This window comes from Abramis brama (genome assembly GCF_963993115.1).
Source record: "Abramis brama genome assembly, chromosome: 1".
Classification (NCBI taxonomy): domain Eukaryota; kingdom Metazoa; phylum Chordata; class Actinopteri; order Cypriniformes; family Leuciscidae; genus Abramis; species Abramis brama.
In genome coordinates, this window is record NC_139963.1 from 22322462 (window position 1) to 22338926 (window position 16465).

Genomic DNA, 16465 nt, shown 5'->3' on the forward strand with positions numbered 1-16465 from the left:
CAGCAATAAGCTGAGTCGCATCCGTAACTTCACTTATGGCACTGCACGAGCCACTTGTTGCATTCACGTGAATCTCTCGGGCGCATTATTGCAGGTATGATTAATCATTCTCACCTGTATAACAACACCGCGTGACACTGCACGTGACAAACAACACAGCAAGTGGAAAACATAAACAGATGATTCATAGGTCTGGCGAAGAGCTGTTTGCACCAAGAGTTGCCTGATGTAGTGAACTGACCACGCCTGTTGCTTCTATTTTTGGACCATATCTTTATGGCAATTTTCTGAATATTTGTGGTTGTTGTATATATCAGAAGATAGGATAATAACAGTGCCACTGCAAAGGCGAGTTGATGCAGTTTTCGTCACGTTTGCACATCACGTTACTGCACCAAACACCATGAGACCGGGCGCGCGCACCACTTAAATCGCATGAGTGGACTTAAAGCTGCGCACGCAGACTCCCGCGTCTCACAGCAAAGACACCACTGAGTTTGACAAGTCGCTGAGTTCACATGCAAAACCACTCCATCCGCGCACCGTGTCCGTTCTGTGCGCGCGCGCACACACACAACTCACATGGAACGTACCGGTGTACCATATTCCGACCAGCAGGTCTGTTGTATCTTGGTCAGTGCTACTAGATTTAAAAAATAATAATAAATAAACTGACCTGATACCAGCTAATAGTCTAACTCTCATATCAATAGCATTGTTTTTGTGTGATCTTCGCTGTGCCATAATGCAAAGTATGAATTAACATTGAGTTATTTTGAGTACAATTTTAAAAGTTATATTTTAGTTATATCACGTTATATTAAGTTATATCACGCCCAACTGAAATGTTTAAAGCCATAACTGATTGAGCATGATCCCAACTGCATTTGAATACAGCAGAATTAAAGATTTAGCTGCAGTTTAAAATGTTGTATCATGATTTTGGCTTTTATGAAGTCATGAACATGCAGGCCTATAATGATGGTATCATATAGCAAAGCCATGGATCTGTAACCTACCATTTGTATCATATTTAGCCTATTTACTGTAGTACCACATCTAGCCTACACTGTAAAACAATATAATGATCAATAAGTTATGACAACATATGTTTTTACATTGCTTTAACTTCTCAAAATAAGTTAAGCAATTTTCAACTTTTTTATGAGTTATACAAGATTTCAATAGTTTTTAAAAGTCAGTTTAACGTAATTTAAGTTGAAATGACTTAAACATCCAAGTTGATTAAACTTAATTTAAGGCAGCAATTTTTTATTATTATTATTATTTTCATTGCATTGCATTGCATTGCATATAACATATTTATATTGTCTATTTATTTTTATTCACTTTTATTCACACATACACATTTTACTTTTATTATCTGTGTCTTATCGCCGTCATTCTGTCTGTGCACTGGAAGCTTCTTTCACCAAGACAAATCCCCTGTCTGTGTAAACATTTGGCAAAAAAGCTAATTCTGATTCTGGTACTGAATTGATAAACGCATTAAGTGCTGAATGCGTAACGTACCAAGTTTTTAGAACAGATAATGAATTTCAGTAGGCCTGCTATATTATTAGCTTGGTACTGTCTGTCACAGTACTTTTTTGTAGGGTGGTGGCCTATTTACATTGTTTACCTGCTACTATAAAATTCAAATAATAGTATTCGATGTTCAAAGCCCATGGGTGGTATTGAATGATAGGCTTGCCAAAAACTATTGCAGTATTAACTTTAGCTAATATTTATTTAATATTGTATTTATTTCTAGTGATAAATAAAGAAATAATATTTATGCATAAGAACATTATTTTCGTTATTTGCCTACTGTTCGTTTTAAAATGGTGACCCGTCAAAACCTTAATAATAATCTCGACTCTCCAGAAAGCACCACACCTTGTCAGCCGTGCATATTTTTAGCAATGACGATTTACAACATGCTGCATGATAGGCTACTTATCATTGGCCTCACAATCGGAACTGTAGTTGTATCCCTGTGCTATTCGTCCTCTCTGTGTTGACTGACTCTGGCGCAAATGCTCGTGCTCGACCACGTGAGGAAGTCACACTCATTAGCCTCTCAACATTGCTCTTTCCCTCCATCTGGGAACACCAAAGGCGGCAGCAGAGCCAAGGCTGTCTAAATGTGTTGGTAAAATGTTGATGCGTGTCTTTAGAGTGAGCAAACCCGGAGAACACAAACACGAATCAGCCACGCAACCAATTCATTCAGAGCTGTTTTAATCAATATAGGAATTATTGACACAGAGCTGTTTGATTTCTTAAAAAATTATGTTTCATATATTGTATTGCAGATAAGTAGATTAACAGGGGTTTTAAACGTTTCAATAACCACAAACGTTCGCAAAGTAACGCGTACGTGGTATACAGATACTCGCCAAAGGGTCCATATGAGGAGGTAACCATAGCAACAGTGGGCTGCTCGTGCGCTCCTCTCAGGATCTGACTGGAATTTAACGAAAAAGCCTTTAGGTAGACTGCTGTCATTATAGGCATATACACTCCTGGGCAAAAAAAAAAAGGAGGCCAAGCCAAATTAGTCTTTTAATGGTCTTAACCATTTTAATCACAAATCAGAAAATTAGCATTAATTGCACAAATGGCTAGGCTACTGTAGATAAAGTCGGCTAACTTAGCACAGATTAGCCTTCCCCAAATTGCAGACAGATTTTTACAGGAAGAAAAGTCATTGTTGTTCCAGACTGTTAATTGCTTCAAACAGTTCGCTGAAAATGCCTCCCAGTTCGTTTGAGTTTAATGTGACCAGGCCAAAACATGAGCTTGATGGACTTGTTCTCAAACCACTTCATAATTGTTTTTGCAATTTGGGCAGGAGCATTGCTATATAACTTTTCATTTGTGGGAAGCAAGCCATTCAACAATATTCTCCTGCAACCAAAGCATCAAATTACTTTTCACAGTGAAGTATAGCTCACACATAACATCAGCTAAAAACGTTCCCCACACAATGACACAGTCTCTTCATCCATGCCGTTTCGTTGTGATTCATCACTCCACACCCATAATCTCCCGAAAATGTATTCTGTCTTTGATGTTTTTCTGAGACCACAATGGCTTTATAATGTCTTGAATTTGGCTAATTTCCTGACCAATAGGCTAATTTGTGGATAAGACAATTAAAAGCTTAGTTTTTAGCCATTTTGGGTTTGGCCCAGATTGTGTTCCTGCTTGAGCGAGATGAATATCATATGAATATATGTTCTTTTATAAATTCCTAAAATTATAATAATAAATACAATCACTGGAAACAAATACTTTATATACCTATAACAAGGCTATATCATCATTACAATCAAGTTTTAAAACGCGAAGACTAAACTGCAGCGTTATGAATGTAGGTCACTTCGAGCCGCCTCATAACCTACTGTCCGCGTGACTCAATAAAGCTCCAGCGACTGCTCTCTTTCTCACAGTTGCACAACCTCCTAAATAATGACTTCACTTGAAATGATCCGGTGTTCGATTTAATCCTTTTCTCACGAGGCTCATTTTAAGGCTGAAGGAAAAATGATTTCGTATAGCCTAACGAAATTTCATTTCATGATGAAAACATATTTTTAATAGTCCTACTTTAAACGACTTTAAGTAGTTTAATAGCCACAGGAACGTCTTCAAACAGCAACTAACGTTACATCTATATCTCTTAACTCGAATAGCGACTGGTAATTTGCTTCGCCAGTCTTCTCTGGCATGTGTAGGCTACGATGGAAACGCACGCGCTGGACCGTTCAATCCTCAAGCTAATGTCTAAACGATATGCGAAACCTCTTCAATGCATCGATGCGCATAGAGTCATGCTTCCCTGTTTTTCTGCTCGCTGCAGTCGCAGGGTCCCCGTGTGCCATGTGAGTTGTCCCGCACTTAGGACAGCGCTGCACGCACAGGAGCGTGATAGGGGTGTGTCGTCACCGAATGTACTGCTGCGGATGCGCGCGGTCACCAGGCTGGTCCACGTGCGGGGGGTGCTGTTACGACTAAAGTGGAACAGTAAAGTGGGCGTCGACCCGGCGCTCTGTTTTCGTGGAAAGCGGGTAGTCTCGGTCAACCATTCATGTAAACATCTCAGCGGTCTGAGGGAAACAATCTATTTAAACGTGCATTCATACTGACACGATAGGGATCTATAGATAGGGATATTATAGACATCCATTTGACTTTTTAAATAAGGCTACTATCCTTAGTAGCCTAGAACATTTTTCCCAAAATATTTTTTCTTTGGTGGACCCTGCTATTAATTTACCTGTTGCCTTTCTTTACAACTATAGACTCATTTGACTATCAGCTGCTTGATTTTCCTTTTTTGTTCGGCATAATATGTGGTCTCGCTAACTTATGACTGGCTAAACTTAGGCCTATAAGTTATTATAATCGTGGTCTTGTTCTTCACATTTAAGTGGCTCTACTTACTATTTAGGCTAGCTGTATTTACTGTGTATACAACAAAGTACCAAAGGAAGGGCTAAAAACAAAATATAAGAAGTTATAAAAAATAAAAAAAATCCAGTAACTGAAGGATGTGGAAAGGAGGGTGCTGTTTTGGAGGGTGCTGTAAAGCTGGAAAAAGGGTAGAGAGTGAGGACATAAGAGATTCATTTTTGTATATATCAAACATTTAGAAATCAAATTCTGAATGGTATTCTATATTATTATTATTATATATATATATTCTGTGTAGTTCACCAAGGTTAGTTTTATGACATGGGCCTAACTGAACTCATATGGCCTTGTTATTGCATGTTTTGCATACACCATTATAATATTGATAAGTCTTATCATCATGATATACTGGTAGCTGCTATTCTGGGGATTTCTTATCCACTACTTAATTACCCTCCGGGAAGTTACAAAAAAAAAACATTGTCATATAAAGCAAAAACACCTTGTTTATTAACATGTTTACAAATCTGTACACTAATGAATCATAATCTTGCTGTTTACATGATATTAAAGAGTCCTACTTGAGTACATGTGTGAGGTTCAGTGTTGAACTTGATGTAGGCCTACTGTGCATGACAATAGCATTAACCTGGCAAAGAGTGCGATCTAGTGGAGAATAATAATAATTACAGTTCTATTTTTGTCATCAAGATCTTGAACTCCCAGTTCACATTGTAACTATTTATATAGTATACGGTTTACTGTATTCACGTTATAGACATAATTTCCAGTTATTCCCATGCAGTCTATAATTCCCAGTTCATTCCCCCATTCTGGGCATCACAAGGGCTTCACACTTTGCTGGTTTGAATCTTACCTCACAGGTTGGTCTTTCAAAGACCTTGAAAGTAGGTATCTGAAGCACATCAACTGGTCTCCGGAGTTCCTCAGGGGTCATTTCTTGGACCTCTCCTCTTCTCCATATACACTACATCACTGGGACCCATTATACAAGCACATGCACATGTTTTGTCCAACCAGATGACCCAACGGTAGCTGCACGGATCTCAGACTGCCTGGCAGAAATCTCGGCATGGATACATCACCTACAGCTCAACCTAGCAAAGACAGATCTTCTCGTCTTCCCTGCCACTCTGTTTATACAGCACAATTACACCAGCCAGCTAGGTTCATCAACAATAATCCCATCAAGTTCGGTCAGACTTTTTGGGGTAATCTTTGATCACTAGCTCACCTTAAAATACCACATTTCAGGACAACACGGTCATGCAGGTTTGCACTGCACAACATCAGGAAGATCAGGCCCGAGCATGCTGCACAACTTCTCGTCCAGGCCCTGGTCATTTCTAGGCTGCTGGACTATTGCAATCCTCTTCTAGGCTGGATGTCCATCATATGCAATCAAACCTCTACAAATGATCCACAACACAGCAGCAATACTAGTTGCCAATGAGCCCAAGTGAGCCCACATCACACCTCCGTCTATCTCCGGCATGGGAGGTGTGCGCGCTAACAAGGACGCTAAAGAACGTAGCCTCTAGCGTCAGTCACTAGCGTTCCTCTTGAGGCCAGGAGAGTGAGGTTTATATACACAGCTCTTACTGGCCTACGTAACAAGGGCTCTGCACCCTTCTCCCTCCACCAGCTCGTAGGAGTCTACCTCCCCTCCAGAAGCCTGAGGTCGGTAGGTGAGTGATGCCTCATGGTTCCTTCACTGAGAGGCACAGAATCACTTTCCAGAACATTTTAGTTCACTGTTCCTTGCTGGTGGAATGATCTTCCCATCCCTATCGGTGAATCCCTGACTAAGAAACATCTGAAAACTCATCTCTCCCATCAGCACAAAAAGAATCTTCCTCTATGCCTTCACTTTTCCTAAATCTCTCCCTGTTCTAGCTTGTATTATACTAAATGATATCTGAAACTTTGTATTACATGCACTTCTCGCTTGTTGTATTCCTCATCTGGAAGTCACTTTGGATAAAAGTGTCTGCTAAATTAATAAATGTAAAAAACAATCCCACCAGGGTGTTTGGTGTTTTAAGCCTCCAACGGCGCCTTCCAGGCAGCGAGGGGATGGGTAGGTTTAAGGTTGAGGTTAGGGTTAGCTGCCTGGAAGGAGCCATTGGGGGCTAAAAACACCATTGAGCTCAAACCAGCCAAAAATGTCTCGCCTTAGCTGGTTTAAGATTGTCCCCCAAAACTGGCCAAGTGAATAATCAGCAACATTGTCTCTCATCCTGACCAGTTAAAAGTAGTCTAAGCACCAAACCCATGTAAAACCAGCAATTGATTCAAGAGTGCTAAATTGACTGCCCAATCGAGAAGCAACCTCTCCTAAATAATAATCGTTACAACAGTAAAAGACAACACCGCAATCCTAGACAGTTAATGCACTGTTAACTGTCTCCTTTTTAACCATATTACACTGTCAATATTTTAAATCTACTTTCCAAGGTTCCACATTCAGTTTAGAGACACTTGATTTGCGTCCCCTAGTGGCCGGAGTTTTTTTTTTTTTTTTTTTTTAAACCACACCTCCAGTGAATGAACTAACCTCTGCACAACAACGAGGAAGTGTCAGTACGGGACGGTGCTGAATTATAGCATAGATTTACCCGAATGTTGCCTTTAAGAGTCAAAATTAGACAAAATTAGAAGAATTAGACGTATCTAAGAAAACATTTAAAGACCCACTCCGATGAAAATCATGTTTTTCTAGGTGTTAACATGTTCTTGTGGCATTTTTCTGATGTTAGAGGACATATCTTGAGAAAAATAAGTTCAAAGTTGTATTTCTGAGTATTTCTGCATTCAAATGGCTGTGAATCAGTAGCAGACGCTAAAATGCCAGCTAAAATAGACTGGAGTTGTGACGTAGTAACTCCACTGGGCGGTGCCACAAGCTCATACTCCCCTCCGCCCCCGCCCGCGCGGCTCAGTTTCTGAGGAGTAGAGAAGACGATGGCGGATCAACACCTATGTGCGGTAGCTGGTTGCAATGCTAACTGTACGTTCACACCGCCGCCGACTTGAGCGGCAAAGAAGCTCTGGCCGCCCTGTCAAGGACGCTTGTCAAAAAGTACGAGGAAGCTTGTTGACGCTTTGGCCGCTCTGACGTAGCAGCATTCTATGTTCGATCATGGGAGAAGAGAAGTGTCACACCATGAAAAGTAAACAAAATAAACAAGCAATACATTGACACTAGAAACCTTTTATAATGACAGCATTTGTATAACCGTTTTGGTCACATTATTATTTATTATTATTAATAGTGAGTGCGCGCGCGCGGCCGAGGCTCTCTCTCTCTGTGCTATCTCTCTGCGTTCTTATATGCCCTGTCAAGCGCGCCCTGTTAAACTGGCAGGACTTAAAAACACATGCAAATGATAAACTTTCACTCCGATGGTTAAACTGCAATTAATCCGATAATGATAGGAAACCCGGCAACGGCGATGATCAGCTTCTCCTCCGTTTTCTCGGAAGCTCAAGTCGGCTGTCGGCGGCGGTGTGAACGAGGGGGAGGGTCGTCTCCGTGCCAACGGCTCCGCCCACAACGCAGAGGCGAATTGCTAATGAGCTACTGCCGCTCTGCTGAAGCAAAGTCCCAGAAAACGGCACAGGTTTTGTGATTTTGGCTAAAAACGGCATAATCATCATTTAAAGACCACTGAGAATGTTTAAAAATAGCTCAAAATATGATCGGAGTGGGACTTTAACCCTTTTTAACACCTTGTAAAAGGCATGTTTTATTTCATCTTTGCAACGTGTATACTACCAACCCCTGTGTTTTCTGAATCGGGTAAGCATGCATGCTCACTCGTACAGTTTTACAGCACTTACACTAGAAGCACATTTTCTAGTTCCTTATATTGTCTAATAATTATCATCTGAAGCTTTTAATTCGCATGCGCTGCACTTTAGCCTTCAATTTTTTTGCATTGTCCTTGTGACACGTTACATGTTGCTAAAGTAATAACTACAAATTATGCATAATTAAATGCAACTAACCCTAAACCAAACTAACCCTTTAGTAAATAGGCCTGCTTGTAATTAATTATTATTACTCAGTACTTTAATGTATATTAATTACACTGTAACAAGGTAACCTTAAAGTGAAACCAAAATCTCTAACTCTACTCTCTTACAGGGTCACATTCGCTGTGGGTCTTTGCTACATTTTTGACTGGAAACAGTTCAGTCCCGTTCCCAGAGTTCACTGCAGTTGCTATGCTGGATGATATTGTCATCGGCCACTATAACGCAGATGAGAGAAGTTTTGTCCCGGCATCAGCGCAAGAATCTGTTAATGTCACGGAGCAAACGACTATATCAACAGTCTTTAAAGGCATACACGAGGGCATGAAAACCAAAGCATACCGCTTAATTGATTATTTAAATTATACAAGAGGTAATTATTCTCTAATGGTCTTGTGTTCTATTCTCTTGAGAGTGCTTGAAAATAAATATTTTCATTCAGATCTGTCCATTATGTTCATACACTAGCCTACCATTCAAAAGTTTGAAGTCAGTAGGATTTTAGCCTAATCAATGAGCCTAAGACCTACTTTTATTCATGCTTGTATTAAACAGATTAAAAGTGGAAGTGGTCAAATAATGTGGTAGAATATATATAAAATATATAATTTTAATAATTTCTCTCAATATTACTGTTGTTAGCTGTATTTTTGATCATATCAATTCAGCCTTGCATGGTTGGCATATGAGACTTCTTTCAAAAACATTAATACAAATTATTTAAATATTAAACTTTTGATTGGTAGATAACCTTATTGTTCTATCAGTAAATATAGTGTTGTCAGCAAAATTAAGTAAAGCTTTTTTGCACTGTGAACTTTGTGTTAATGTCATAACAAGCGTTGCCAGAATTGTGAATTCAATGTGCATCTGAGACTATTTCTTTCCAAGGCCTTCATGTGCAGCAGAGGCTGGTTGGATGTGAACTTCTCCACGATGAGCCCGGCCAAATGATGACTCTGGAGGCCTTTAATGGTGAGAGTGGCTTTGAACGACGCTATAACGTTCAGGGAGACCAACACACTCACTGGAATTGGCCTGTCATAAAGAGTAGAGCACAGCTGGAGTATGATGCATGGCTGTATGCCCACTTTTACCGCCCTTTGTGCATTAGCCAGCTTAGGAAATATCTAAAAAAGGAGAAGCAGCATGTGATGGCAAGAGGTAACTGGCAGTTAATTTAACTTTCACAAATGCACTCTTCATTTATTTGGATTGGAAAACATGCATTATGTGTTTCCTGCTTAATGTGTTCACTCTTTCCCTGACAGTAAAGCCCAGAGTGAGAGTGATTAAACGCTTTTGTAGTGAGACAGGTGTAGTTCAGATGACCTGCCTGGCAACTGGTTTTTACCCACGTCACATTAATCTGACCCTGCTTCAAGACGGCCAGCCAGTTAATGAGGAGAGGATCACGGGAGGAGAACTGCTGCCCAATGCTGATGGAAAATACCAGATGAGGAAGAGTGTGGAACTCAGTGTCAAAGAGCAAGGAGAAAGGCACACCTACACATGTACTGTGACTCACCTTGGCCTGGAGAACAAACATGACATCAGTATAGGTATTAAATTGATAGGGCAAACTTTTACACAAACACACACACACTGATTGATTGATTGATTGATTGCAGAACCTGGTCCTGATCCTGTTATTGTGGTTCCCTCTGTACTAATTTTGCTGTGTGTGTTGTGTGGAGCTCTGGTTGCCTTTAAAATATGGAGGAAGAGATCTACACAGCATGGGCAGGTACAGAGTCACTGACACTGTTTCACTTGTACATAAAATTATATTCATAAGGCATAATCTCTGCTGACTGCTGGCCATGCTTCATAATTGTATATGTCTCTATATTGCAGGTCATTTACATACAAGCTTCAGGTTTGTGTTGTGATCTGCTCAAGTCTACTTATTTGTTATTATTAGTGAGTTAAATTATGTACATTTATGAATGTGTGATTTTTCTTTTTTTTTTCCTCCTCAGCAGCTGACCAAACAATAGAACAACCGCAGATGTGACATCTGAAGAGGCACAACATTATCTGTTCACATTTACAGAATGGACACATTTTGTATTGATAAACTGACTGACCTGAAAGGGAAAAAAAAGTATTTAAAAAATCAAAAAACACCCTGAACATCCATTAGCATCCAGAGAAGAACATTGATGAAATATTATAAGAAAATAAGACTTATTTTAATAGAATGTTGTTTTAATTAGCTACATTTATTTATTACATGCATTTCAATTATTCATTTAGGTTTGCAAGGTTGTTGTTTTGTTTAAAAAATATTTTCACTGTATTCTTATCACACCCAGGTTTTGTCTGTTATAGTATTGAATATTTCAGTATTTTTACAATATGTGTAAGTTTTACAAAAGTATGCATGTGATTTAATAACTGCATGTATACGCAACGCAACTTAACACCCAGCAGTGTATTTTAGCATACACTGTTTGCCAGAATGTATTGTCAGCTAATCAGCCCCAGAACTCATCAGTATTTATAGCCAGGTAGTAGGCTACTCTCTCTCTCTCTATATATATATATGTGTGTGTGTGTGTGTGTGTGTGTGTGTATATATATAAATATATATATATATATATATGTGTGTGTGTGTGTGTGTATATATATATATATATATATATATAATATATTTATTTATTTTTTATTTTATTTTTTTAAACTGTTTGAAATTTTAACATTGAGCTTATAAAAAAAAACATTTGTTATATTTTGTCTGTGAATTCATTATAATCTCTCGGTTCATACTTTCACTCATATTTGCCGTAATTTTGCAACTGGCGTGTAAATCTGCAGTGCATCTCTGCATGATGTCATAATGCAAACCCCTCAAACCCAGCCAGACGCGCGCGCCACGAAATATTGTTCTGCACGCGTCCAATCAGATTCCAAACGCACCGCGCATGCGCTGCGTGCGTACATTCAAACAAAATCGGAAAGTGGGCCAAAGGAAGGCGATAGGTGAGTTCGGGTGGGGTCGGGACAATTAAAATAACATCGATGCAAAATGATAAGGAACTATTTGGTCGGTGGTTGCGATATGCTCCCTATATTTAAATATGCAGCATGATTGCATGACTTAAAATGGCGTCATCGTCCCTCAAGAGCAGACGAAGGGAACTGCTAAATTGATTGTAAACATTTTTTTGCTGTAACGTTAGATCTAAAATGGTGGACAGTTCCTGTGCCCAAACAATTGCTAATGCATGACTCTGGTTTTTCATTGTAGATAAAAATAAATAAAAAACTCCCAATTGCTTGCATGTAAGTTGAGGCTGGACAATGCCCTCCCTGAAACAGTAAACATACGTTAATGCATGGGATGCATTTATAGGCACCAATGCACATTTAAGAGATGGTGCAGAAGGATAGCTTATCCTAACCATATGCATTTTTTTTTTTGGGAAATATGATAAGACATAATATTTCTTAAATTACATTTCTACTCTTGGATGTCAAGCTATCAGAACCATTAAATCACATTCAAGCAATACGTCAGCCCTTTATCATTCATTGTATGCCTATCTTTCCATTTTGCTTTGCAGCCTATTTGTCTTATCTAATATAAGATGTCTTACCTTATAAATAAAATACCTTATTTTGTTATTTTCCCCTAGAATGGCTATAGAAAAGGGGCCTCAAAGACACAAATCCAGCCTGTCACAAATCCTCCTCATCTGTAGAGCTTGTTGTTGGTAAAATATCTCCAACTGGAGCAAGTTGAAAAGACTATGCAATCCACTGTGTTCACAAGTGGAGGACACAGACTGGACACAAGCCTCAGCAAGAAACCAGCTGGAGCCCATGAATCCCTGGCTGGCCTGAAGAAGGAAAGCCGCAACATCGCCACCAACGTGCTGAGCACAATCCACAACAGTGTAAATCAAAAGCATCACCTACACAGCCAAGCAAAGATCAGCCATCAGAGCGTGTTGAGCTGCCCTGACCAATCTCCAGCAGGGAACCTCGGGCAGGAGGAGAACTGGGAGAAGCCGGAGGCCTTGACACTCCCGTCAACCAAGCAGATGGGGGCCGAAGGTTCCCCGGTCAAGAGCAAATCACTGTTTTGTCAGGCCAAACACAACCACGTAGGGAATATGGATCCTATGGAATCAAATGGCAGCAATCAGCGGAGAGATGGAGGGCAAGTGGGGGCGGTCGTGGGGATCCCCTCACCAGAGAACAGTCCCGATGGGAAGCGTAGGAATGTGAGGAAAGGCTCAGGCCTTGTGGACACGCAGACCAGCTGCATCCGACAGATCCTGCTGCTGCAACTGCAATTGATTGAACAGCAGCAGAAGCAACTGCACAACAAGAGCAAAGAGATTGATGACCTTAAAGCTGAAAAAGAGATGGTATTGCACTTTTTCTTCTCCTTTTATGAAATAAAAGCTTAAATCATGTGCATATTTAAATGTTAAACTGGGCATGTTCATAGTTTCCCACTTTTCTTATTTTGTAACACTTGTTTCACTTAAACCCAATGCTTAATACACAGCCTAACACAGCCTGTGTTTGTAGCTAATGGCACGAATCGAACGCATGGAGCGCCGGCTGCAGATGGTGAAAAAAGATGGAGCAGAATCCCGTCCTTCTCAGACTCCTCGTCGTAGGGAACCTGAGGCCGAGGCCACTTCCTCAGACGACGTCCAGCATTCTGAGGGGCGGGTCCAAACCTCAAAGCAAATGCACTTTGGAAGAGGAGGGAAAAACCTGAAAAGGTATGATCATGAATTTTTTTTTGTTGAAATATTTTAATAAGTTCCAAACCTGTATGACTTTCTTTCTTCTGCAGAACACAAAAGAAGATATTTTGAGGAATATTGGTAACCAAACAGTTTTGGGTACCATTGACTTCAATTGTATGGACAAAAAAACACTGAGATATTACTCAAAATATCTTATTTTACATGAGGGTGAGTAAATGATGACAGAATTTTCATTTTTGGGTGAACTATTCCTTTAACATTTGTTCAAACTAATGTGCTGTACCTAATGAAGTTCTTAGCAATTAATTGATAAAACTAAATACATCCTAATTTTTCCCCCTCTTGAAGGAGGTTTCTTTTCCAAGACTCTCGGATGGGTAGGTCACGACGTGGGCAGCCCAGATCACGATCACCACCACCACCACAGGAGGGCCCAGATCTGAAGGAGGAACCCCAGGAAGAGATGGGGCTTGAATTGTCTCATTCGGAGGAACTGCCCTATCTGGCTACCACAGAGATGTACCTCTGCTGCTGGCATCAGCCGCCACCATCGCCGTGGCGAGAATCCTCACCAGTACATGAGGACACAGTTGCAGGTGGGGAGAAATTTATGTAATCTCTGTGAATGATTTGAATTATATATTGAAATTAAAGTATGTTTAAGATGTTCAAATTGATCATTATTCTCTGTATGTAGTTCCATCCTGGCGGGAGAGTATCTTAGAGCCTTTAGGACAGAAAGAGTCGTCGGACATCCCTGAGGTTAGTAAGAACTGTGAGCACCCCAATATGCAATGTTTCATTCAGTGATGCATGGGGCCGCACAAATTGGGGAGGGGGGGGAATCAAATTACTTGTTTATAGGGCTGCACAATTTGGCCAGATTTTTTTTTAAATTATATATCAATATAACTATAAAATAATAAAGATTTATCATCATCATCACTACTATTTGATAAAAATGTTATGTATATATATACTGTATATCAAAAGAAAACAAAAGTAATACTATTGCAATAATGCTATTTAAATGTTAAATAAAAAGTCAAGTGTTATAAAAGTATATATAAAAATAATATAATAATGCGTTTTTACAGCAGTTTTTATATTTTACTGCACAACTGTAAAATTACAATACTAATAGGTATGGCTGTCCCAGATTTTTAATTCTCAGACTTTAAACCTTGAGGCTGAGATATACTCACCGCAAAGTTCTTTTTCATTCAGCACTCTAGTAAAGTCATGTTTATTTATATAGCACTTTATACAATAGATTGTTTTTCATGTTTAATATGCTAAAGCAGCTTGATTTTAATCAGTGTCTCATTTGATCAGAAGTACAACTTCATTTTCCACTATAAAGCAGCTCTCCAGTGTGTTCATGTTTTCACTCGGTTTGGTTTGTGGCACTGTGTTCCCAAATGCACATTATAAGCAACCCAAACTCAGAGCAGATGAAAATGGAGCTGCGTTTTCTGTGAACCGATCCTCTGTGAGATGCTGAAAACGCCAAATCATGAACTGCCATATTGTTTTCATTTTTTTATTAATCATTCAGCCCTAGTAATGCATCTAAATACTCATACCTTTCTTCTGTGCAGTGTCTGGATGATAACGTCTTTCTGAAGAGACATTCAAAGCTTGAACTTGATGAGAAGAGGAGGAAGAGGTGATGCTTGTTTGGTTTTTTTGTTCTTATGTGTAGCGCCCAGTAGACGAGCATTGTGAATCTATGTATCCTAAATCTAATTTCTCTTTTTCAGGTGGGATATCCAGCGTATTCGGGAGCAGAGGATGTTTCAGCGCCTGCAGCAGAGGATGAACAGGAGGAAGGTCATTCAGGAAAGCGAACCAGAGCTGCTCTCCTTCTATCCAGACCTTGAAGATGGTATGTCAGCAGATGGATTCTGGCCTTGAAAGTATTTGGTCCTCTCTTTTAATGTGCTTATTTTTTGTGTATTTCCTCAGTGGAGTCTGTTATGGTGACACCATTTTTGCCAGTGGTGGCTTTTGGAAGACCTCTTCCCAACCTGAAACAGCAGTAAGTTACAGATTGTTTTTGTTTTGCATAATGCTAATGATGTTTATTTTGATATCTTGATTTAATTGCAATATATAAAAGTAATTCTTTCGCTGTATTTCAACAGAAACTTTGACTTGCCCTGGTTGGATGAGCGTAGTCGATGTCGAGCAGAGATGACCAAGAAACGGACCCCTCATCGGACATGTCGCAAATGAAACCATCACAAGGAAGCTGCTTCATTCGTACCGTCCTGTGCGCTGAAGCAAAATCTTGCCCTTGTGGTCTCATCTCTCATACTCACCTAGATTGCACTTTGGATCTTCTGAAGCAGACTGAAGGTCTCCCTAAAATCCCCTGCTTGGTATCCATGAGAAAATGTGTTTTGCTCTATAATGCCTGAGAAACAAGCTCTCCCAACCACACACCCATGATCATGATGCTGAATGTAACACTTCAGTGTTTCACATTCACGACCAAAGCTTACCCTAACGTTTGGAGCTGCCATAAAAAAATATATCAAAACTGTACATGCTGCATTTTTGTTGATTGTGTGTGAGTTCTCTGTCACATAAAGGGAATGAAAGAGGGAAAAATTGTGAAAACCGGTTACTGAAGAAGCATTTGTTGTAATATAAGGTTTTGTTCAAAGAAAATGTGTAAGATACTTGTAGCTAAAGAAATTATTTCAAATATTAAAATGTCATATTATGGATGTGCTGTGTCTTCGTGTCTTTTGTTTTTAATGACTCATTGTTCTGATTGCTAAATTACAGAACTCTAATTGACCTTTATGTTTTGCTAGAACAAAGTGTACTGGAATGGGATGCAAATGGAAGCCAGTGGAATGAGATCAGAAGGGGTGCAATGCGGTTTCCTCTTTTTAGAGATATTCTTGTAGTTTAAGAGCTTCCAGACACCCACTGAATTTATTTTTAAACGATTGCTGTTCTTTAGGCAATAAATTATGTAGAAGAAAATATTATCTTTTTTCATATGATCAGCTGCAGTGTCTTGGTTCAAAATGCAAAACTGATGCAAACAAATTGCATAACTGCAGTCATCAGTTTTAAAAGTATTAACCTATACCGTGTGTGAGAAATGTGTGAAATAAGACGTATGTTTTTCCTTACAAAAAGACCTGTGGCAAGTTCTGTAAATGTAAAAAACAAATAGTACCACCATGATGCATAATAAAATATACCATACTAAATGGTATCCGTATTTGTGT

General features: G+C 39.5%; 2 protein-coding genes across 3 annotated transcripts; both read left to right on the forward strand.

Annotated features, from left to right (window-relative positions):
* Positions 1 to 6992: 6992 nt before the first annotated feature.
* LOC311089315 (major histocompatibility complex class I-related gene protein) lies at positions 6993 to 11184 on the forward strand. Of its 2 annotated transcripts, none has more exons than XM_084123914.1 (8): positions 6993 to 7127; positions 8158 to 8245; positions 8594 to 8854; positions 9373 to 9645; positions 9753 to 10043; positions 10113 to 10228; positions 10339 to 10360; positions 10464 to 11184. In XM_084123914.1, the coding sequence occupies exons 2-8, from the start codon at positions 8188 to 8190 to the stop codon at positions 10496 to 10498; spliced, it is 1056 nt and encodes a 351-aa protein (XP_083980040.1). In that variant the 5' UTR covers positions 6993 to 7127; positions 8158 to 8187; the 3' UTR covers positions 10499 to 11184. The 2 variants fall into 2 exon arrangements, with proteins under 2 accessions (XP_083980040.1, XP_083980041.1); XM_084123915.1 differs by having other exon boundaries at positions 10467 to 11184.
* Positions 11185 to 11344: 160 nt separating this feature from the next.
* On the forward strand, positions 11345 to 15947 carry msl1a (MSL complex subunit 1a). The gene is made up of 9 exons (XM_084123795.1): positions 11345 to 11466; positions 12123 to 12860; positions 13027 to 13226; positions 13563 to 13810; positions 13912 to 13976; positions 14816 to 14883; positions 14978 to 15102; positions 15183 to 15255; positions 15362 to 15947. The coding sequence occupies exons 2-9, from the start codon at positions 12237 to 12239 to the stop codon at positions 15450 to 15452; spliced, it is 1494 nt and encodes a 497-aa protein (XP_083979921.1). The 5' UTR covers positions 11345 to 11466; positions 12123 to 12236; the 3' UTR covers positions 15453 to 15947.
* The last annotated feature ends 518 nt before the right edge of the window (positions 15948 to 16465 follow it).

What these genes read in the sequence shown, in the direction of transcription:
- msl1a (XM_084123795.1), top strand. Translation starts at nt 12,237, where the DNA reads ATGCAATCCACTGTGTTCACAAGTGGAGGACACAGACTGGACACAAGC. An exon ending in TTAAAGCTGAAAAAGAGATG is followed by an intron (nt 12,861 to 13,026) that starts GTATTGCACTTT and finishes CTGTGTTTGTAG; the next exon opens with CTAATGGCACGAATCGAACG. An exon ending in AGTCGTCGGACATCCCTGAG is followed by an intron (nt 13,977 to 14,815) that starts GTTAGTAAGAAC and finishes TCTTCTGTGCAG; the next exon opens with TGTCTGGATGATAACGTCTT.
- LOC311089315 (XM_084123914.1), top strand. Translation starts at nt 8,188, where the DNA reads ATGTTTTATTTCATCTTTGCAACGTGTATACTACCAACCCCTGTGTTT. An exon ending in GCAGCATGTGATGGCAAGAG is followed by an intron (nt 9,646 to 9,752) that starts GTAACTGGCAGT and finishes TTTCCCTGACAG; the next exon opens with TAAAGCCCAGAGTGAGAGTG. An exon ending in CAAACATGACATCAGTATAG is followed by an intron (nt 10,044 to 10,112) that starts GTATTAAATTGA and finishes GATTGATTGCAG; the next exon opens with AACCTGGTCCTGATCCTGTT.